The sequence below is a fragment of the Solanum pennellii genome, chromosome 12 (assembly GCF_001406875.1).
Source record: "Solanum pennellii chromosome 12, SPENNV200".
NCBI lineage: Eukaryota > Viridiplantae > Streptophyta > Magnoliopsida > Solanales > Solanaceae > Solanum > Solanum pennellii.
This window is the reverse complement of record NC_028648.1, coordinates 6,771,341-6,794,955: the sequence shown is the minus strand read 5'-3', so window position 1 is coordinate 6,794,955 and position 23,615 is coordinate 6,771,341. Positions and strand designations below refer to the sequence as shown.

General features: G+C 33.6%; 1 protein-coding gene across 3 annotated transcripts in view; it reads left to right on the top strand.

The window, feature by feature from the left end:
- The first annotated feature begins 22,030 nt into the window (after positions 1–22,030).
- The window catches only part of LOC107005401, a 2,807-nt gene continuing 1,222 nt past the window's right edge, over positions 22,031–23,615 (top strand). Inside the window, exons 1-7 of one of the 3 annotated variants that reach the window (XM_015203984.2) lie at positions 22,031–22,171; positions 22,257–22,374; positions 22,459–22,502; positions 22,589–22,699; positions 22,775–22,867; positions 22,956–23,062; positions 23,176–23,339. In XM_015203984.2, the coding sequence (XP_015059470.1) occupies positions 22,083–22,171; positions 22,257–22,374; positions 22,459–22,502; positions 22,589–22,699; positions 22,775–22,867; positions 22,956–23,062; positions 23,176–23,315 (702 nt within the window). In that variant the 5' untranslated portion in view covers positions 22,031–22,082 and the 3' untranslated portion in view covers positions 23,316–23,339. The remainder of the gene's footprint in view (positions 22,172–22,256; positions 22,375–22,458; positions 22,503–22,588; positions 22,700–22,774; positions 22,868–22,955; positions 23,063–23,175; positions 23,340–23,615) is intronic. The other 2 variants (XM_027913853.1, XM_027913852.1) reach the window with 2 other exon arrangements.

Genomic DNA, 23,615 nt, shown 5'->3' with positions numbered 1-23,615 from the left:
GTTCTCTTTAAAAGATCTCTTTTGTTAGGAATCGGATAGCGAATCCATTATAAAACTGAGTTTAAAGGCTTGTAATTAATTACAAGTCTTGGAGAATCTCGTTCTTGTTCAGCTTCATTGTTAACATAAAATGCTGAACAACTCCAACGTGATTTTGAAGGACGAATAATTTTATTATTCAAAAGGGTTTTTATTTCTTCCTTGCAGATTTCCATTAATTCATGGTTCATCTGAATAGGCCTAGCTTTCGTAGAAATAAACTTTTCATCAAATCCATTAATGTATGGTAAATCTATAATGTGGGTCTTTCGATCCCAAAATGTGTTAGGAAATTCTGAGCAAATTTCACTTTCAAATTTCTTTTGAAGATTAGCAATTTTAGCAACCATTCCTGGGGTTTTTAAAATTTGCTCAATTTTCTTGATTTTAATATATTCTTTGAGAAAACAAATCTGATTGATTTTAAATGCAATTTGTTTATGCAAAAATTAACTTTCTTCAAGAAAAGTGTCTTGATAAAAGGAAACGAAATTTCTTTGCCTAAAATTTTTGTTTTGATTGAATCAAAATCAGAAATATAAGGTTTTATATGAGTGATGAAAGGTATACCCAAAATAATTTCTTCATTAATGTTTTTTGTTATGATAAAATCATTAGTAAGGCAAATACCGTCATTGCAGATATGAGCATTAGAAATTTTATAATTTATACTGATACGCTCACCAGTCGCGTTGTATAGCTTAGTAGTTCCCTTCTGGAGGTACTTAGTTGGAATTAATCCTTCAACAATGCAATTTCTATCTGCATTACTTTCTAATAGAGCAATTTTGTTAAGTACAAAATTAGAATTCACAACTAGTTTAATCATAATGTGAGAACTTTGAGGTCCCACTTTTGTAATCATACTAATACCTGCATCAGTATTACCTGTATCAGTTTCATCTCTAGGTGATGAAGGAGTAGACTGAGGGTCTTCAGAATTTCTTTCTTCATTATCTGAATGAACTGATTCTTTTCCTTTAAGTGATTCTTTAGCATCCTTTAAGAATTGTTATGCTAAAGCATCAATTTCAATCTTGTTAAGTCATGACTTAACTTCTTTAACTTCTTCCTTGAGAAAGTTAACTTCTGCTCGAAGTTCATTGATAGAAGGTTCTTCCTTCTTATCTGTATACCTTTGCATGATTTGCTTCATGCTGAAAGGAGTTACATTCCTTGTAACTTCTTTCTCCTTTTGTTTAGTGACAAGCTTTTGAAGCTCCAAAAGATAGATTCTTCTAGCATCATCATCTTTGATATGATCACTGTTGCAAATAAGATTTCTGCAGAATCTTCTGAGAGTACTCTGATAGATTGGCTATCACAATGACAAAATGCTCCTTGGCAATTGCATTTTTGTCCACTATCTTCTGAATCTTGAGCAACATTGAGGAATTCTTCGTCCTCAGTTTCTTCTTCTGAAGAGGAATCTGAATCTGATTCTTCTTCGTTCAATATAGACAGAAACTTTTCCTTAGTTTCTTCATCTTCTTCATCAACTTCAAGAAGATTGATCTTCTTCTTTTTTCTTTTGTTTCTTGGACAATCAGGAGACTTGTGTCCTGAATTTCCACATGTCCAACACTTGTCTTCGTTAGATGTGTTGTGAGAAGTTTTCTTTCTTCTAGAATTTTCTTTCTTTTTTAAGGATCTTCTTTTAGGCGATGATTTTCCTGATCGATCTTTCTTTGAAACTTTTCTTGCTGAAGGGGGCTTTAGACTTGGGAATCCGAAGTCTTGACAAAAGCTTCCAAGTTCATTACTTGAGAATGACTTATCTTTCTTAAGTTGTTCCTTTAGCTTCAGATCAGTACTTAGCTCCATTGGTACAAAATGTATCAAGCTGGTAAGATCTCCATAGGTCATTTCTGAATAAGGAATTTTACCTTCGATCTGTAATTTTGGATCAAACCTTTTCTGCAAAATGAGGAGGTAATCCACTAAGGAATTGCTCTTTCCAATAATCGTTATTGCAGTCATCTCTTAGCATGACTTTTGTAATAAACATATCTTTATACCACCTGAAATCTGTTAATTTCTTGCAGTAAAGTTTTTTAAGAATCTCTAAACTCCTATCTTGAAATAGTCGTGGTTCTCCCATGAAATGTTCAGATAATGAAGAAAGAAATTTTGAAGACCCTCAGTCTACTCCTTCATCACTTAGAGATAAAACTGATACAGGTAATATTGATGCAGGTATTAGTATGATTACAAAAGTGAGACCTCAAAGTTCTCACATTATGATTAAATTAGTTGTTAATTCTAATTTTGTACTTAACAAAATTGCTCTGTTAGACAGTGGTGCAGATAGAAATTGCATTGTTGAAGGATTAATTCCAACTAAGTACCTCCAGAAGGGAACTACTAAGCTATCCAGCGCGACTGGTAAGTGTATCTATATAAATTATAAACTTTCTAATGCTCATATCTGCAATGACGGTATTTGCCTTACTAATGATTTTGTCATAACAAAAAACATTAATGAAGAAATTATTTTGGGTATACCTTTCATCACTCAGATAAAACCTTATATTTCTGATTTTGATTCAATAAAAACAAAAATTTTAGGCAAAGAAATTTCGTTTCCTTTTATCAAGACACTTTCTCTTGAAGAAAGTAAATTTTTGCATAAACAAATTGCATTTAAAATCAATCAGATTTGTTTTCTCAAAGAAGATATTAAAATCAAGAAACTTGAGCAAATTTTAAAAACCCCGGGAATGGTTGCTAAAATTGCTAATCTTCAAAAGAAATTTGAAAGTGAAATTTGCTCAGAATTTCCTAACACATTTTGGGATCGAAAGACCCGCATTATAGATTTACCATACATTGATGGATTTGATGAAAAGGCCATTTCTACGAAAGCTAGGCCTATTTAGATGAACCATGAATTAATGGAAATCTGCAAGGAAGAAATAAAAACCCTTTTGAATAATAAAATTATTCGTCCTTCAAAATCACCTTGGAGTTGTTCAGCATTTTATGTTAACAATGCAGCTGCAAGAACGAGGTTCTCCAAGACTTGTAATTAATTACAAGCCTTTAAACTAAGTTTTATAATGAATTCGCTATCCGATTCCTAACAAAAGGGATCTTTTAAAGAGAACTTTTAAAGCAAATGTTTACAGCAAATTTGATTTAAAATCAGGTTTCTGGCAAATTCAAATTGCTGAAAAAGGTAAATGTAAAACTGTCAATGTCTCGTTTGGACAATATGAATGGAATGTCATGCCTTTTGGGCTTAAGAATGCCCCATCTGAATTTCAAAATATAGTGAATTCAATTTTTAATCATGTTAGCAATATTTCAATTGTCTACACTGATGATGTATTAATCTTCTCCGAAGACATAGATTCTCATTTCAAACATTTAAATGTTTTCTTTAATATTAGTAAGCACAATGGTTTGGTCATTAGTGCTAGAAAGATAAAATTATTTCAAACAAAAATCAGATTTTTAGGACATGATCTTTATCAAGGTACCTATAAACCAATTTGCAGAATGATTGAGTTTTCTGATAAGTTTCCCAATGTCATTTTGGATAAAACTCAGCTTCAAAGATTTTTAGGAAGTCTCAATTATGTTGGTGACTTTATTCCCAAACTTAGACATATTTGCAAACCTCTTTTTGACAGGTTAAAAAATAATCCGTCTCCTTGGAGTGACAATCACACCAATGTGTTTATCTTACTCAAGATTATGGTTAAGAATCTTCCTTGTCTTGGTATCTCTAACCCAGAATTTTTTATGATTGTTGAAACTGATGCATCTGACACTGGATATGGTGGTTTTCTTAAACAAAGAAAAACCCCCAATTCATCAGAGCAATTGCTTCGCTATACCTCAGGAATCTGGAATTCCGCTCAGAAAAATTATAGCACGATTAAGAAATTGTTCATTCCATTACTAAGTTCAAGATGATTTAGTCAATAAAGAATTCTTTCTTAGATTAGATTGTAAATATGCTAAAGAAATCCTCCAAAGCGATGTTAAGAATATTATTTCTAAACAAATTTTTGCCAGATGGCAAGCCTTATTAGCCAGCTTCGATTTCCAGATCAAATTTATTAAAGGTGAAAATAATTCTTTACCAGATTTTCTAACTAGAGAATTCTTGCAGGGTAAACATGAGCAAACCATAGATTAGGCCCATAGCTGGTAAACAACCAGTCAGGCCCAATACAAGTGGCCCAACAAGAGCATCAGGCCCATTTGCAATAAGGTTTGAAATAAATCATACAAGGCCTGATTTAAACAGGAATTCGGCTTTAGCCCAACTGCCTCCAATCATTCCTCTGAACTTCCTTAAAATAGTTCGTCAAAAATGTTGATCTTGAAGAAGCCTTTTCTAAAGAAACAAGAGCCCAGCTCACCTTCATCACCAAGCGGAGAACTTAGATTTTCCCAGAAGCAAACAAGTGACTGTTACGCTATGAAACAGCCCCAAAGTTTTGCGAAACAAATCTCTCCAAGTAGTGTCAAAACTACTCACAAAGAGAAAGAGAAATTTGAAATGGTTTCTCTACAGGTTTTTCCTATCCTTGCTTTAGACAAGGAATATGAAGGGTATGAGATAAAACATCTCTTAAATCAAATTTATATAAACAGGAATTATGTAGAAACAGATAATTCCTTGAAAACCAGAAGATATTTTGAATTCATACTTGTTGATACAAGATCAGTTGAGATTGAACATGAGTTAGCAGACAAATCTGACCCAGATAGCATTGCTTACTCTAAGTTCACAATTAAAAAGATTTTATCTCCTTTCAATTGGCTTGTAGACCATTTGCAAACTCCTATTAATCTCTCTAAGAGATTTAACCCACAAACCTATAATTGGTATGACTATAAGAATGCATGGATAAACTTCTTGTATGTTAGACCTATAACCCACACCTGGATTGTGAAATATTGTCCAGAAGTTGCAGTTTCTACTATCCCAAGATGGTTCTACAAATGGTGGAGCTGCTTTGGTGGAAATAAACAAGTAATGCCTCGACAATTTGCTGAGAAATATCCTCAGTTCCAGATCGATAAAGGCATATCAACACTACTAGAGAATATAAAGCTCTGTAAGTTTTTCTTTAAAAAGCATTTATCTTATATTATAAGTTGGACGTTTGTTATTGCAGATTTTGACAGGATTAAGTCTCTTTCTAAAGAAATCCTAGTCAAAGGTTGGTCTCCAGCCAGAAAAGATACACCTCCATCTTCAAGTAAGAAGACATTATCAAAAATTTTACCCTCAAAGAGTGAATTGAAGAAGAGACTTGAAAAAGCTCTATCTGAGTTAGATGATAATGCAGATGAAATTGCAATTAATCAAAGCATCCTTTCAAAGCGATGACAATGGTGATATGCTAAATCCAAAGGCTTTAGCAAATTCATATTTAAATCCATTTGATTAAATTCTAATTGAGGTATTAAGACCGGAATAATTAGTCTTTCTAATAGAGATCTAAAGGATCGAAAACATTAAGAAAGAAACAAAGGAGTCTCAAAGAGATGGAATCTTTGTTAAGATAATCAAAATGGAATAATGAATTTCATCATCTAAAATCAAAGGTCCCACTCAGCACCTGCAAGGCATGGCCAACCAGGACCTTATCATCAACAATAGCCAATAAAGGTGGCAGACAAGGACTTTACTAAAGATAAAGTCAAAAGGGAAAGACGCCTTCTCAAAAGAGAAAGCAACAAATGGGCAGCCATCATGCTTTTCGAAAGCAAAAGTAGTGGATGAAAATAAAGAATTTATCTTGCTTTATCAAAAGAAAAGGCAATGGAGGAAAACGAAGAGCCAATAAGAAAATAAGCTTTGTTATTATTCTTTTATTATCATATTTAACTTCGATTTAAAACAAGTTATGAGCTAAGGTTTCCCATTACCCATATTGGAATTCATTTTAAAAATTTCTGTCCTACGGAAGTTACTACACAATGAATAATTCAAGCTTGAAATATACATAGATATTAGAATCATGCTTACAGTAAGTCTTTCTAAAGAATTATAAGATTTAACTATCTTGGATTTTACTTGAAATCGTTGAAAGGCCTTGGTAGTAGGAACACCCTGGATCTAGCTTGCCCCTCTGGTCTTACAGCGATCCCTTTCTGGATACCCTACTTAAAGTCAACATTACTTGACAACCTCATTTCAACAGGCATTAAAAACCTCAAGTTTATAATCTCATAGTTCTTGACAAAAAGATAATGTAGTCATAATAACAATATCTAACTATATAACAATTCTATTATTATTCAAAGTATATTAACGTCTTGGAGTTGCTCCGCCTTTTATGTCAACAATGCGGCAGAAAAGGAAAGAGGCCAAGATTGGTTATTAATTATAAGCCTTTAAACAAGGTCTTAAAATGGATCAGATATCCAATCCGCAACAAAAGGAATCTTTTAAAAAGGACTTTTAAAGCTAATATTTATAAGTATAAAACTGCTTTCAATGTCCCCTTTGGGCAATTTGAATGGAATGTCATTCCTTTTGGGCTAAAAAACGCATCATCAGAATTTCAAAATATAATGAGTACCATTTTTAATCATATTAGTCAATTTTCAATTGTTTATATTGATGATGTGTTAATATTCTCTGAGGACATTGATTCTCACTTTAAACATTTGAATATTTTCTTTAAAACTGTTAAGCACTATGGCCTTGTCATTAGTGCTAAAAAGCTTGTGCTTTTTCACAAAAAAAAAACAGATTTTTAGGTCATGATTTGTTTCAAGGAACCTACAAACAGATCTGCAGAGCCATTGAGTTTGCTGATAAAGTTCCTAATATTATCTCTAATAAGACCCAGTTGCAAGGATTTTTAGGTAGCCTTAATTATGTTGCAGATTTCATTCCTAAAATCACACAAGTCTGTAAACCTTTGTATGACAGGTTAAAAAAGACTCCATTCCGTTTGACTGAGGAGCAGACCAAGGCTGTTATCACTGTTAAAGTTTTGTTAAAAATCTACCCTGCTTGGGAATCCCTAATCCCAATTATTTTATGATTGTTGAGACTCATGCTTCAGACATTGGATATTAGCCATTCTTAAACAGAAGAAAGCCCCCAAATCGCCTGAACAATTAGTGAGATATACTTCTGGAATCTGGAATTCCGCTCAAAAGAATTATAGCACGGTTAAGAAAGAAATCCTTGCTATTGTTCTTTGCATTATCAAGTTTCAAAATGATTTGATTAACAAAGAATTCTTGCTTAGAGTAGATTGTAAGCCTGCTAAACAAATCCTTGAGAAGGATGTTAAAAATCTTGTTTCTAAATAGATATTTGCTAGGTGGCAAGCTTTGTTATCTAGTTTCGATTTTCAAATTGAATATCTTAAAGGAGAAGACAATTCTCAACCCGACTTTCTAACCCGTGAATTTTTGCAGGGTAAAAAAGAGTCGGCAACAAGTTAGGCCCTTGGCAGGCGGAAAAACAATTAGGCCCACTTTTAATGGACCAAGTAAAGCAACAGGCCCTTTTGCAATAAGGCCTGAATTGAACCAGAACAGATATTTAGCATTGACCCAATGTCCTCCAATTGTTCCCTCTGCACTACCATCAAGTAGTTCTTCAAACATACTGGTTTTGAAAAAGCCTTTTCAAAAGGAGCAGGAGCAGCCCAATTCAACATCCCCACCGGGAAAACTTAGATTTTCCCAAATTCAAACCAGTGACAGTTATGCAATGAAGCAGCCAGAAAGCTTCATAGAGGCAGTCTCCGAATAATGTTAACACTACTGCAAAAGAAAAAGAGAAATTTGATGTTGTTTTTTTGCAGGTTTTCCCCATCCATGCTTTAGACAAGGAATATGAAGGCTATGAGGTTAAACACCTCCTGAAACTGTTTACTCAAACAGGAATTACGTAGAAATGGATAATTTCTTAAAAACCAGGAGACTTTTTGAGTTTATTCTCGTAGATACATGGTTTATCGAGATTGAACATGAATCGCTGATAAGTCAGATCCGGAAAGCATTGCCTATTCCGAATTCACTATTAAAAAGATTTTATCTCCATTTGAGTGGCAAGTCGACCACTTACAAACTCGTATCAACTTTTCAAAACATTTTAATCCACAAACGTATAATTGGTATGATTATAAAAATGATTGGACTATCTTCTTATATGTTAGGCCAACCACCATACTTGGTTTGTGAAGTACTGTCTGGAAGTAGCAACTTCCGTTTTCCCAAGATGGTTCTCTGAATGGTGGAGCTATTTTGGTGGAACTGAACAAGTTATGCCCAAGCAATTTGCAGATAAATATCCTCAATTTCAAATTGACGAGGGCATATCCACTCTCCCAGAGAATATTAAGATCTGATACCATAAACAAAATGCTTGAACTAAAGAAAAGGAACTCACAGAATAGTCAAAACTTCTTTATTGATCTTCCAACATTTTTACGGCATTCAAAATTTTTTTGATATAACTCTCTTTTCTCTCTAAATATTTCTCTTGCTGTAAAAATATTGGAAGATCAATAAAGAAGTTTTGCCTATTCAATTCTATTATTATTCAAAGTATATTAACGTCTTGGAAATCGTCCAAACAGACATGTATCGCTGCCTCCACAATGGAATATGAATTTATTGCTTTTAGATAAGGCTGGTGAAGAAGATAAATGGCTCTTAAATTTCCTAGAGGATATTCCATTTTGGCCAAAACCTGTGGGACCTATTTGCATACATTGCGATAGTCAAGCAGCAATAGGTAGGGTAGAGAGCGTCATGTATAACGATAAGTCTCGTTATATACAATAGAGACATAATACCGTAAGAAAACTTCTGTCTAGTGGAATCATCACAATTGATTATGTGAAGTCAAGTGATAATGTGTTAGATCCACTAACGAAAATCCTAGTGAGAGACAGTTGAAAGATCATCTAAGGGAATGAGTTCACGGCTTAGGAAAAGTAAGCATGACGGTAACTCTATCTAGTAGACTGGAGATCCCAAGAGCTAGATAAGGAGAAAAACAAAGTTGTGATTGACGGTTCGACATTGTCAATCAACTCAATCCACTCTCATGATGAAGACAATGTTCAGAAACAAGGTTAAGACTTCAAGTTTTGTTAATGAGTTAATAAAACTTAAAGTTTTTAATGATTTGCTAAGTTTGGCAGATTTGACCAAATAGTGTATCTACGAGATAACACGATTAGAAATTACCTATGTGAGTGTGAAGTGTAAGCCACTTCAAAGAGAATCTTATGTCAAAAGCCTATTCTTCTCTATACACTCATGAAACCAAGAGGTGTTCATGGCTGAAACAAACACAATTGTAAGAAACATAAATTGTAAAGGGTTAATTCTTTGACATATGGTTGTCTAGGTATACACTAAAGCTCGACAGTTCAAAGAAATCGCATCTACCGATTGACCGAGTATATCCGACATATGTTCATTACGAAAAGTCCAAGGAGAAACATACTTACGCAGATACAATTAATTCTTGCTTGTAAAGTACACACTTGTCCGTGCATTCCTATGTTATAATCATTCCACATCAATGTGGGGAATTGCAAGAATTGATGGGAAATAGAGGGAAAGAGAGGAACTTGAAAAGTTGGGAACTTGAAGAGTTGGGAACTTGATAAGTCCTCTTATACTTTAGTGAAAAAGCATTTGTCCTTCATCGGTGGTGGAAAAAAAAATAGGAGAGTTTAAATATAGAAACACTCCTACTAATTGTTTAAAGTGTTGGAAAGAGAGACCATCCTCGCGTCGTCGTCTTCGCTCGCTCGGTTCGGCTTTGGCTTTGGAAAATGATCGATTGAGATATTATTTTTTGGACAAAGTTTGTTTTAATTATTTATTTAATAATTAAATTAAATTTAAAGGCCAAACTGGTTTCAATTAATTAGTTGATGACATAAATATTTTCAATTATTTAGTTGAGATTAACCGAAACGTTTCAACCGACTCGTATCCGCGCGACCCGTTTAATTTGAATTTTTTCTCGATTTTATTTGAATTTCTCACCGTTTTGAAATGTATGTTCTGAAAGGTTGCAACTTTCAGGAACAACCAGGATCGTTTGAAAGTTTGCAAACTTTCATTAATGGTTGTGTGGATTCTAAAAGGGTTGCAACATTTCAGAATCAGTTCCTCTTGCCTATATATACCATTTATTCCTTAGAATTTTTCGTTGTGAATTTTTCTGATTTCTTCTTCTTCTGCACAAAAATTTGTTCGTGTACTTTACTGCTGTTGAGTGGTTCCTTGACACCAGAGTTTTTGGTATCAACACGCTGGTGATTGAGATCATTTTGTCCTGGGAGGACATATTCCAAATCAAACCTCGGATACTAGAGAGGAATAATTTCCTTAAGGGGACACTGTGAATTTAGTGGACTTGATCTTTTTCCTATTAAAATTTTTTCTTTCCAGATTCTTGTATGTTACAAATTTTAGTTTTGTCAATTAATTTTTGTTCATCTTTCTTACTGATTCAGTAAACTTTGGTTACTTCGTTTTCTGAAAAGTTTTGTCAAAATTAGTGATTTTGATTTTTCAAGCACAGGTTAATAAATTAACCAAATAAGAATATAAACTTACGAAAGTAAGAAGTTCATAGAAATTTACATTAAAGAAGTCTAATAAAGAGAAAACACGGAAGAATAAACAACAAAGGAAAAAAAATACAACATGCCCATCCTTAAGTCTTTAATCATAAAAATATAGATGAAAAAAGTACAAAATAATTACTTAATGGAAGGTGTCGATCTCTTGTCGATATCATCCCTCTTAACCAATAAAAATTCAAGAGTCTTCATCATCAAGTCAAACTAAATCATGAATCAAAATACAACAATAATGTAAGTGCTTCACTACTTTAGCGATATAATACATAAATGTGCCATTTAATTTGGATTCAACTGGTATTTATGCCCTCCAACGTTGAGTTGACACAAATAGATACTTAAATTTGAATGAAGTTGAACAAGTAGACACATATCTTATGTGACACATAGCATAGTATGTAAATTACTGCATAGGAAGCCACATAGGACGTGTGTGTCTACTTGTTCAAGTTTTGAATAATTTAAGTGTCTACTTATGCACACCTAAAATTGGAAGACAGATACCAACTGAATCTAACTTAAATGACATATTTATGTATTGTAATCTACTTTAACTATAGAATGAAATGATAAGCTTAGGGATGGGTTTCATGAAATAAAAAAAATGAATTTATATAGAAAAAAATTGAAGAATATCAAAAGAATCTTAAAGTTTTAAATTAAATAGTAAGAATGAGAGTTATGGATACTAAGATAAGCAGTATAAAAAGAAGGCATAATATATACATAAATTTGTCCTTTAACTTGGCATCAACTCACATTATGTCCTTCAAATTTAAGTGTGCATAAGAAAATACTTAAACTTGTATAAAGTTGAACAAATAGACGCACACGTCCTGCGTGACATCCTACGTATTAATTTGTGTCCTATGTATATCAAATCATGTGTATTACATGGTGTCCTACGTGTATTATCCTAGGAGAGTAGGATAATGATATGTATTAAGAAAACTAAATTTATGTGCAATTGTTCAAGTATATCTATTTATGATAGACGAAAAAAAGTTGTTTCCTTTTCTTTTTTGAATAGATTCGTACAACGTATACTCTACAATGTTAATCTAACAATGATAATTCAACGTTATAATTTGGAGCTTTCCACTTAAGTTATTGGAGTAATACATAATATGTACATTTATTCTATCATGTCGTTTTATATTCTATGTTGTTTTAAAAGAATGCTAGTTTGGGCATGCTTTTTAAAATACATGTTTTATTTTAGTAATTTGACCTTAGATGTTTAAGCACTTTTGGCTACTCAGTGTTAGGTGTTAATATGCAACAAAATTTGATATTTGGAAGTTTGCAGGTTTCTTGTCCCAACTTGGAAGAGCTATATATTGATGGGGCTAACAGCATAAGTGCTCTCTTTCTCACCAACTTCCAACTGACTACTTGAGCAAACTTGAAATATTGAAAGTACATAATTGCGGAAAATTGAGAAACTTGATGTCTCCATCAGTGGCTAAAGGTCTTTTGAATCTCCGGGAAGTAGAGATCGAAAACTGTCAATCAATGGAAGAAGTGATCACAAAAGGAGGACGAGTCATGACCTTATTTTCCCTGTTGGAAAAGCTGAACCTTACAGAACTTCCTAAGCTGGAGCATTTCTTTCTGACGGATTATGCTCTTCAAATTCCATTTCTTAGAGAAATGAACATATATGGCTGCCCTGAAGTGAAGGCATTAGTCCAACAGGGAATATCTGTGAGCACACCGAGTCTTCGAGAAGTAAATTATGAATATGTGCGGAAGGTAGTTGATCTCAATAAATGGATACAACAGATGTTCACTTCTCAGGTTTGTCTTGTATAACTAATAATTCTCTTTTTCTGTCTTAACTTAATATTCAGATATTTATTTATGTTTGTCAAAATTGAATCAACTTTCTTATACAATATTTTCAATCAGAAATCTGAAGCATCACTATTCTCTGCACCTAGGAACAAAAAGCTAGTCAAGTCGATAATTATGAAGCTGCCGATAACTCGAAAAGGGTGAACCATGATTTTGGTAATGAAGCCGAACCTAGTCATGGAAGAAGCTAGTGACGTCTATAAATCCAAAGCTATCTAGGAAGGTATTTTATGTATTCAATGAAATAGTCCACGTTAGCTTGAACATCACCTAATACCAATACTATTGTTTGTTGATTTTTGAAAGAAGGGGTGGATCTTGAAAAAGCGGCACGAGCCTAGAGTAGCAGCCTATTACATATTGTCGAGCCCCTTTTGATATCTTATGATTCAAGTGATATCCCCTTAAGATTAAGATGCTCGTGATGGAGGTAACAAGCAAAAGGCAGATCGATATTATAATTCATGGATTCACGTGAACCCAACAGTTCTTGTCAAGAAACAATGTATTTGTACAAGTAATTTTTTTAATTACATATTCTTTGACGTGTGGAGGAGGGTGTTAAGCAACCCACATTAGTTGAGGAACTTTCTGATTGATTTTGATTCAAAGACAATTTTTTTTTGAAAATTTGGACAATGAAACTGTCTGGAAAAGGTAAGCCTTTGAATACTGTTTTGGAATGTGAACTGAAGACTAAAAGTGAAGTCCTCGTTTAAAATTCTTTTTTGATTTTTTTGCCTACAATTATTATTTGATTCATCTTTATATACCACCATATCTTCTTGTATTGCCTTGGTGCCTACGTCAGCTTGTACACTCATTGGTGTATTCGACGGTGTATCAAGTTAAAGTAACCACTAAAATACATTGATAATGTAAGAGCATGTTTTCATTGTCGGTGTATATAAGCTAAATTCTTATTTGAAGTTCCACTCAGACGTGAGATTCTATCATTTCCCTTAATTTGTGAGTTCTCTCATACTAAAATTTGTTGGCTTTTGTGTGTTGGAATAATTTGCAGAAAACACAAGTTCCAAAAGTGGAAACTAAACCACCACAAAACAACATAGTTGTTGATCAAAGCAAGAACATAAAAATGACTCTGATGATAGAGGAGAAGGGTAACACAAGGCCCCAACGCTATAATAATTCCACGGTCAAGACAAACTAGGAAACTTGTGACAGATATATTATCTGGATTTGGTTCCTCATCAAAATATTCCTATTGTAAGTTCAAAGCAAGGACATAAAAGTGATGGTCTTTGTCGAGCACAGACGGAGCTTTTGTTAAAGAAGAAGGAAACTGATGATTGGAACATGTCAAAAGAATAGGTCCAACGCAGCTGACTGACGTGTCTGCAGCAAGTGTTGATGATGAAAGAAACTGAGAATTGGAAGTAATCCTAGTCGTAATATAATCCTAATCACAATATAATTATAGACGAAATATAATCCTAATTGACATAGGTAGTCTAATCCTAGTGCGACTCTAATTCTACTGCATTGTTGTAAACTCGTCCATCAACTTCGTTGGACCTGTTCCATCGACATGTTCCAATTATCAGCTTCCTTCTTCATCAACACTTGTTATAGACACGTCATTCAGTTGCGTTGGACCTGTTCCTTTGACATGTTCCAATCGTCAGTTTCCTTTTTCTTCAACAGGTTTTACCATGTAATTGCTTTGCTTGAGCTCCTTCGTTGCTTCTCTCTAGTAATCATTGGATTTTTCCCCTTTAATTCTATATGATTTGCCAACTCATGTTAATAGCAAGAACATACATGTCATATCATATAAAAGAGAACCCTATGCTCGCCTATGTAGCACCACCACAAACAAGGATTCCCTTTAAATTTATTTAATTCAAGACTAGTCTTCCCCTCCTCTTATAAACCTTCACAACCATCCACCATTTTAAAAATTAAACCTCTACCAAATCTTTCATATGTATAAATATCAGCCTCCCTTTGAACTTACTTAACCAACTAATCGCTAGGCAAAACTTTAGTTTAACCAACTGGTACCAGAAGGAAGTATTGCGCCAAACTATGCGAGTTAGCTGGCTCATATGAATATATAACAATTATACCTTGAGAATTTTTTTTTTTTAATTTTGGAATTGTGAATGTTTCTCCCTTAATCATATGTATACTTGCATTGTTTCATAAATTAATCTACCGTGTCTCAATAATCTTACTTTACCTTTGGTGATTTGAGTTAATCATTTTTTGTCTAGGGGTGGTACATAATAGATTTAAGGTCAATATCATTTATTAGAACCTTGAATGAAATACGGAGAGTTGCGATTTTCATGAAAAGTTGCGACTTTTATGAAGAGTTGCAAATTTTATGAAAAGTTGCTACTTTTATGAAATCTAAAGTTGTGACCTTTTTTAAGGGTTGTAACTTTTTCAAAGAATTTTGAGCTTTCCATTAAGGCACAATAAACATTTGTTCACACTACCTTTGTTGTCCATAAATAGAGAGAATTCCTCTCATTTTAAAACAACAAAAAATATGAACTTCTTCTTCTTCTTCTGCACAATTAAATATTCGTGTACTTTGCTCCTCTTTAGTGACTCATTAAAACCATTATTTTTTTTTATCAATACACTGGTGCATAAAATCATTCCATCCTGAGAGGATTTATTCCTTTAAACCTCATGTACTAGAGGAAAATAAATTTTTTAAGGGGTAGTGTGCATTCAATGGGCTTGATTTTTCCCTTTCTGTTTCATTCTATTGTTACAGATCCTAGTATTTTTCTACTGTCATTAATTTATGCTTATGTTATTAATTGTTGTTTTTTAGTACGTGCTTTAAACTTTGTTGTTTATGTTTCTGCAAAGTTATTTGTTATAACTATTTGTTAGTATAGATTAAATAACACACGTTGATTGAGTATTCCTGCATGTTTTTTTCTACTGTAATTATTGGAGGTACAATAAAGAATCCCTTGAAGATCTATACTACCATCTCTGAAGACAAGATTCAAATTTTGTATGTCATTGTAAAGACATAAAGACCTTAGAAGTGAACCAGGAAAAGAAGATAAGAATTAATAAACTTTTGACATGGTTTCAAGGATGTTGTACTGGATGACCTATAGAGGAATATGACTAGATTGTAGCATCTTTTATCCCAACGACATAGATAACTACACAACAAATTAATTGCTCATATTGGATATGAAGTATCGATAGATTCTCAAATGTACTGCAAGTTGTAAATATTTTTCTTGAAGTAATAGATGTGTTTCTCAATACTGCGATTGGAATAGAAGTGTAGTTTCAAATTGAACTTCATCACTCTGATATGCTAAATTTTCAAAAGAACTCAAACAAAACAAATAATTTTGTAATATTTTTCTATCTTAAGTATATGTTATAAGTTGAATTGTTGATATGATACCTTCTTTCTATAATTTTCATTTTAATAATTTCTTATGATACATTTAAATGAGAAACTTTAAAATGATATATGTCAAGCAAAAGGTAGGTTTGAACTTTTTACACACCAAAATTAGAATATTTGTTAACTTTTTTAGCTTTTTAAAATTTATTTATCCATTCACCAAACGATAATTTATTTATTAGAAAATTTAATATCTCAGGTTGATGTTCATTTGATTCTCCAAAAATATCAAATAGCAACACTTTCGAAAAGCAAAAAGATAAATTATAAAATTATTAATGTTCGTTTCTACGTAAATGTAAGATCATGATATATGAGACATATTAACATCTTATTTAAAATTCTAACACAAGAGTATCCCTTGACCGAGTGGTGAACAAGGTTCAATTTTCCCATCCAATCCAAGTTCGAATCCTTTTGCCATATTTTAGTTTATTTTTTATATCTTCAACCCACTTTGTGAAATATTGGGTCTTCCACTTGTGTTACACACATGAGAGGTTCGTGAAATGCATCATTTAACAAAAAGAAAAATATATTCTTTTTTTAATTGAAATTATCATCCCCCCTCCCTCCTCCTCCTCCTCCTCATTCTCAACCACCATTGTCACCACTTTTCTACCACCGCAATCGTTGGTGTCACCACCATTAAATCTCTTTCTCCTTCTTTCTCGACCTGTAGTTATTCTTATTCTACACGCCACCTTATTTTTACCATATTTGTCATCACCTTAGCCACACTTTCCCTTCCGTACTTTCTTCTCCTTTTCTTTTCAGCCCTCATCTTTTTCCACTCTTTCACCAGCCATCACCCCAACACACACCACCAACATCACCTCATTTTTCTCCAAATCTATCATTGTCACCATCTTCTCAGCCTTTCAAATTTGCCACCTTAGCTTGTTTGTCGGAAAACACTACCATCATACATCTCTTTATCTTCTATATCTCTTTTGTCAAATCAAGCCAAATGTAAATCAAATCTAAACTTAAGGGCAAACAAATGTAAAAAAATTAGAAAAAGCTAGGAGATTTAAGTTTAAAAAATAAAGAGAAAATGGTTAAATGTCCCTTCAAGCTATGACCGGATTTTCAATTACACTCTTATTCTTCACGGGAGTCGTATCACCCCCCCCCCCTAAATTGTTTAAAACTAGAATTATTATCACCATAATGCCTACATGGAAAAGTAGTGTATTGCACTCTCTTTGACAGAGTGAAGATAAAAAAAATATTAAAATTTTACTTTTAATATTTTTTCATTAATATATGCATTTTATTTTAATTCTTTAATTTTTTCTTATTTGTTTCTACTTCTAATTTGGTTTCTTCTCCATAGCAACTTAGTAGAGCATCAATGACAGTCATCACATATCGGAAAATTCTTGATCCTATATTCAATACCCAAAAGACCCATGAAAATTTTTGTATGTGTTGGTAACTTTTGGCATTTGAATTCTTTTCGGTTCGAAGCTAGTTCCGATGGCGATTTGAAGATATTTATTTATGTTTCAAACAGTGAATTCAATGGGTGAATTTTATTTCAGCTTCAAATAATACTTCTCAACTGACTTAGCACGTTGTAATTTTCTTGCAAATATGATAAAATGCAGTTCATGTTCTTCATCTTCTTTGTATGGTTTCCACAAAAAATTGATGCAAAACCACTCTAAATCTTTTTCAAATTGCCTCAATTTTTAGATACAAGCTTATCTCAACATTTCGATTCTTTTGATTCATTACCCATTCAAAACGGAGCTCGTCTGTGGTAAGTCAAAATTAGAACTCAATCTTATGAGCTAACTTTAATAGTGGTTTCAAGTTGTGCTTCAAAGTCTCAGCCTTTAGCTTCGATTTTCAGCCATACGATATTCTTTGAATCATCGACGAACTCAGTTTCTCCTAATTTAAGAATATAGATTCACAAAATTCATATGAATGCTCTCGATTTTTATGGAGTTCCGACATTCTTCATATCCAAAATTCATTGTTATATATAAACTCAATTATCTTAATGTATTCAGCTTCAAACAATTAGCAATCAACATTATAATTAAAAAGATTCAATATATGAAGATCCAAGACACAAATCTACAAATTTCAACCCTTAACCTTCAACATATTTTTTAGGATAATAAATTAAAAAGAGAAAAAATGAAAAAAAAAGTTTAAAATAAAATTTCTAGTTGTCAAATGCGTGGATATCACCTGCCAACATAAATGTGGTTGTGACATTTTAGGGGGGTAAGAAAATCAATTTTAAACAGTTTAAGGGGGTGATAGGATTCCCACAAAGAATAATTGTGTAGTTGAGAAATTGCTCATAGCTTAAGGGGGCATTTGATCATTTTCTCATAAATAAAAGAGGGGAAGAAGACGAAATGAGGATGCAGGTCGGAGACATCAATTGTAGCTAAGGATTTTGGTTTATTCATTTTTTTAATTATAATTATTTTGGGCCCCAAAACCACATGTCGTCTTTTAATAATTATTTTTCCACGTCATAGTCTCATGACACAAGGATATAACCTAGACGTAACATGGCATACAATACCCCGAGGGGCCTCATATAAGCCACTTAGCTTTTATAACATAAGATAATAGAAATGAGAGGAAATTTAAAACATTTTTGCAAAAATATCAAAGTCTTTTATAAATAAAGCAGAAGTCTAATACACTTTGTCTCAAACCATCTAAAACATGATTATCTTTGGGATACAACCCACACAATAATTCAAAACATAAAATGAAAGATCATGAGAAAATGGTGGCTATATCCTCGAATGCTATGAGGACTCATCAATCTTATCCTTGCTTCTACTAAGATCATAGCCACGGGATGAGAGTCGATGTAGCCGGACCCTATATTTGGATAAGAAATGTAGGCAAGAGTATATGTTAGTACAAACATGTACTAATATAAATATGATAGCTTGAATATAAATCAACATAAGCATAAGAGATAACAACATGAATCATAAGCATAATCAATACACAAAACCATCATAATATAAGGGGAACCCTTCTTGAAGTAACCTAAATTTATCCTAAGTCAAGACTTGGGTCATCACCTCTAGTCATACATATCAATGAAGGCAACTCTAGCAACAATCCAAGCTAATTATTCATCATACAAGCAAATCTCATATTAAATCATTCTTGTGATACTTTTTTGAAGTAACCTTGTTTCATCATAACTATGCTACTTTGATTGGAGAATAGCAATGCTTAGTTATTTCTACTATTCATGGAAGACATATCATCTTACCAATCCAAGCTAAATCATCAACCATGGAAGAATACTACTTTAATAATCCAAACTAATTCATTATCCATGAATGGTTACTATTTACCAATTCAATGCTACCAAGGAAAAGCACCACATTATGCTAGACCAATCTATCATGGAAAGCACCTTATCATGCAAGTCCAAGTTATCCAAGGAAGGATACCATTAATCAATCCAAGCTACCATGAATTGGTATGGACTTACCAAATCAAGCTACCGTGTAAACATCTCATCATGCTAATTCAAGCTACCCAAGTAACGATACTATTGCTCAATCCAATATACACATAAAATGGTGTGGCCTTACCAAGTCAAGCTACCATGCAAAGCACCTTACTGTGCTTCGTTCAAGCTAACCATTAGAAGGATACTATTGCTCAATCCAAGCTATCCATAAGATCTACTAACTCAAGCTATCCATGAAATGGTATTGTCTAGCCAAGTCAAGCTATCATGAAGGGATCTCATATCACTATGTCAATCTACCATGGATTAGCATCTCATTATGCTAATCCAAGCTAAATCTTATCTATCATAGTTCATAAATGCTTTGATTCATTTTAGGTGAGAAAGTCTATCAACCTAGAATCATTCTATGTGGGAAAATCTTTCACATTTATACATTCATGCATTCATAGAGTAGATCATGTGGATAAACTTTTCCACAACAATTCTATCTAGTAGTCAACATTCATCATATAAGTTTTACTTTCAAAGCCCTACTAATCATAATTCATCATATTAACTTTACTCTCAAAGCCCTAATAATCATACATCATATCTATATGCTTCACTCTCAAGCAATTCATGTCTATATTCTTCACTCTCAAAAAAAATATTATGTACCATATCAATCCTATATGAATGCATCTAAATCCTCAATTTCCCCTTTCATAGAGTAAGGCCCATCTATATCAAATTCATCTTTCTAGACATGGGTTAGGCATGGGTACATGCAATTTCTTTCTAAAATTATTGATTCTACTCAAATCAAGCATAAACAATCATAATCCACTTAATTGGATCAACATCAATACCCACAACATTGGAAGAAATCTAACTCAAATTGGAATTTCATCTTTAGGAACTCCATGGATGGAAGAAATCCATGGATGAAAAGCCATCATACCTTGATTATAAGGCCCACGAATTCTTGAAGATTGGAGACTTGGCCTTGATCCTAGTTCCAAACTCTATCTTCTTTTTCTTCAAGTTCAGGAGAGAGAAATATTTGAGAGAATAACTTTGGGATTTTTTTTTGGATTTTGAAAACAATGACTTGATTGAGTGAGTTTTTGGGTTAAAAAGACTAATATAGGGGTCTTAGGCTTAGGCAAAACGACCTAGCTTTATTCTAATTAAAACCGAAAAGACCATTTAACCCTCAACTTGACAATGGACTAGCCCTTACTACGTGAGTCATGGTCCTCCTCGTGGTCTTGGAATACTAGTAGCTAGGCCACTTTTTTAACCCTTACAAACCTAAAGCATCACCATTACCCCTCCTACGACCCGTTAAGGTCTACACGAACCGTTTAGTGGCTAATGGGGAAGGTCCAACTTTTGTTAATCTTGGAAGGGGTCGGCTGGTCCTGCCTTTTCAATCAATCTCCGGCCAGCTACCACCTCACCACCACGAGTGGTACCACGATCTACAATGACCACCACGAGCCGTCTAGGCTCTCGTGGGAGGTGGGGCAGCCTTGCTTATTTACTACCTAGGCCTCACGGGCACCACCACGAGCCGTAGTGACTTTCATGATCCGCGTGGGCACTCGTGGAGAGTGCCAAGGCCCAAATATCTAGTTCATGCCTTGAACTTAGCCCTAGCTTAGCCTACTAGATTTCGAGGTGTTACACATGGCGAGTGAATCACATACTTTTTACATTTTTTCAGTAATTATCAAAATTAGTCTATAGGATCAATTTTTGTATAGTGAAAAGTGTTCAATAGGTATAAGGTCTAATTGGATTGTCTAAGTGAAATATGCAGACAACTTTAAGGGGTTGTGGATAACTTAAACCTAATACTACGTCTGAGGTTCAATATACCCTCTTTAGATTCCCCTATGTAGACTACACTAATATGTTGTTGATTTCAGATAGATTTATCCTTAATAATTGAAATATAGAAATAACTTCACAATCTTCTTCACCTGTCAGAATTTCAAATTCAACAATTCAAAGAAAGAGGAATATACAATTAGTAAAGCATCCGATTCAAGGGTTTAATCAAAAGAAGAATACTTTTTCAAACATGTGCCCCTTTTAACCCGTCTTTAATTGGGCTTGGGTCCCAAATCAACCTTTGTGACCTTCCTTCCAGTTTTGTTGTTTCTTCCGTATCCAATAATTGGTTGTGTGACATTAGGCTGGAGATAGTTCATAACACAAAAGTTATTGAGTTCAAGTGACCTTGAACGACCATCGTAGCTTCCTATTCATAAACAACACTGTAGCTTTTGCCATCACTAATGTCTTCATACTAAGAGCAGAGAGTACAATGTTTACTATTGAGTAGCTAGATTAATAGAAGAAAAAAAAAAGTTAAAACAAACAGAATTGTAGTTAATCTCGATAAGTAGGGTAACCACAATATTCTACTTTCATATCATATGTAGTTCCTCCAATCGAACTAGTCTTAATAAGACATTGTAATTTTTTACCAACGGCATTCAGTGAACACCCTCCCCGAACCCCTAGTTATGGATATACGTTTTTGGGGTGTAAATGTTTGAATTTAAAATACAAGAGGTCTATTTGTAATTGAGTCATAATACATGGGTGTTAAGTGTAATTAAGGTTTTTTGGGGGCTTTTCCATAACTTGTCTTGTAAACCTAAAAGGGAACTTGATTAAGCTCCGTTTTTTTTTTCCGATGATGGAGAAATTCTTACCGGTTGGACGATTTGATGATTTTTGCTGCAGTGGTGACTCAGTTCTCCTCCTTTCTGGCCCTCCCTCATCGTAAGTTAATTTTGCCAATTTTTTTGAATTTTTTTTTATGGAAGTTCAAAATTGTTCAATGATTGATTGATTGAATGATTGTAAGAGGGAAAACCTCTTTAGTTTTCCAATTCGCAATCAACTCTGCAACTGCTAGCGCCGGTAATGTTGTCTTCATTTGCAACCGTCGGAAGTTGGAGAGTAAACCCCCTTATTTAGCTCAGGTAAGTTTTACCGATTATTTCTTCGTAATTTTAGCTTGAAAATAATAATTTCCAGAAAAAAATGTGTGATGAGATGATTTTCAGGGAATTGATCCGTCTTCTGATGTTATTAACCGTATTCAGATGAAGTAAGTATGTATTTTATACTGATCATTTGACAAAAAATTGTCATTGAGTATTGTTTTGAATGTGACGATGTAAGTTAACGATATAGGTATGTAGATGACGAAGAAGGAATTAAGAAATACTTTGCTGCATTCCATATGCATGATCCTGCTCCCGTTTCAGTTATTATTGATGATTTTGCTGATTTTTTTGATCAAGGGTACTTACTTCATTTCTAGTCAATCCCGAAACCAATATGTGTTGGTATCATTTTTATGTCTGAATCTTTTTTCAGAAACTGTCAAGAGAGATACAATAATACTCGAGGAAGGGATTTGGCGATGGTTCGGGTATTAGCCTTATGTCGTAATGCTATTTTGTGTGCTAAGTGAGTGAGCAAACGTCCCTTGAGTATTAGTAATTTGATGCACTTTTGTTAGTGCTGGTTTTGTAATCAGCATATCTTCGTTAATTAGTGAAAAGGGGCCATGTCAGCTTCTACTCTCCGATACTCATAATGGTGACTCCCCAAGGTTGTTATACCTTTACAAGAGATGGGTCTCCTCTATCTACGTAATCAAAGGTAACTTGCTACTATTGTTGATTTTTTAGCTAACGCTTGTTTTTTATTTGTTAGAGTTGCTTTCTCTTGACCATAGTTTTACTGTCTTTGAAATATATGATTCTTCATGGAAGGGGATGGCTTCGGATCATATCTTATTAGGAGTTTGGGTGTTGTTAAATCTGCGACAACTAAACTTGCAAAATATTCCATAGCTCTTCAGTATTTGGTTTATGAAGGTATTGCAGAAGATGGAGAGCAGTCAGATGAATGAGTATTTCTCTCATGGAGGGATTCAGTATGTCTATCTTCAAATTTTCATCATGTTAACTCTTATATTAACATCTCTGGAGATAAAAAAATGATTATATTTACCATTACCATTTTCAAAAAAAAAAGATGCATGTTTCATTGAGTTTTATATGCTGAGCAGTGTGTATTCTGAAAAAGCTAAAGCCGTCTTAATTCGTTTATGATAATATTACTAGTCTCAGCCAAATATATTTTGACAAGTTCACTGAAATTTGGTGAATGTCGAGAGCATTTGAGCAATTTTGGAGGGGGGGGGGGGAGT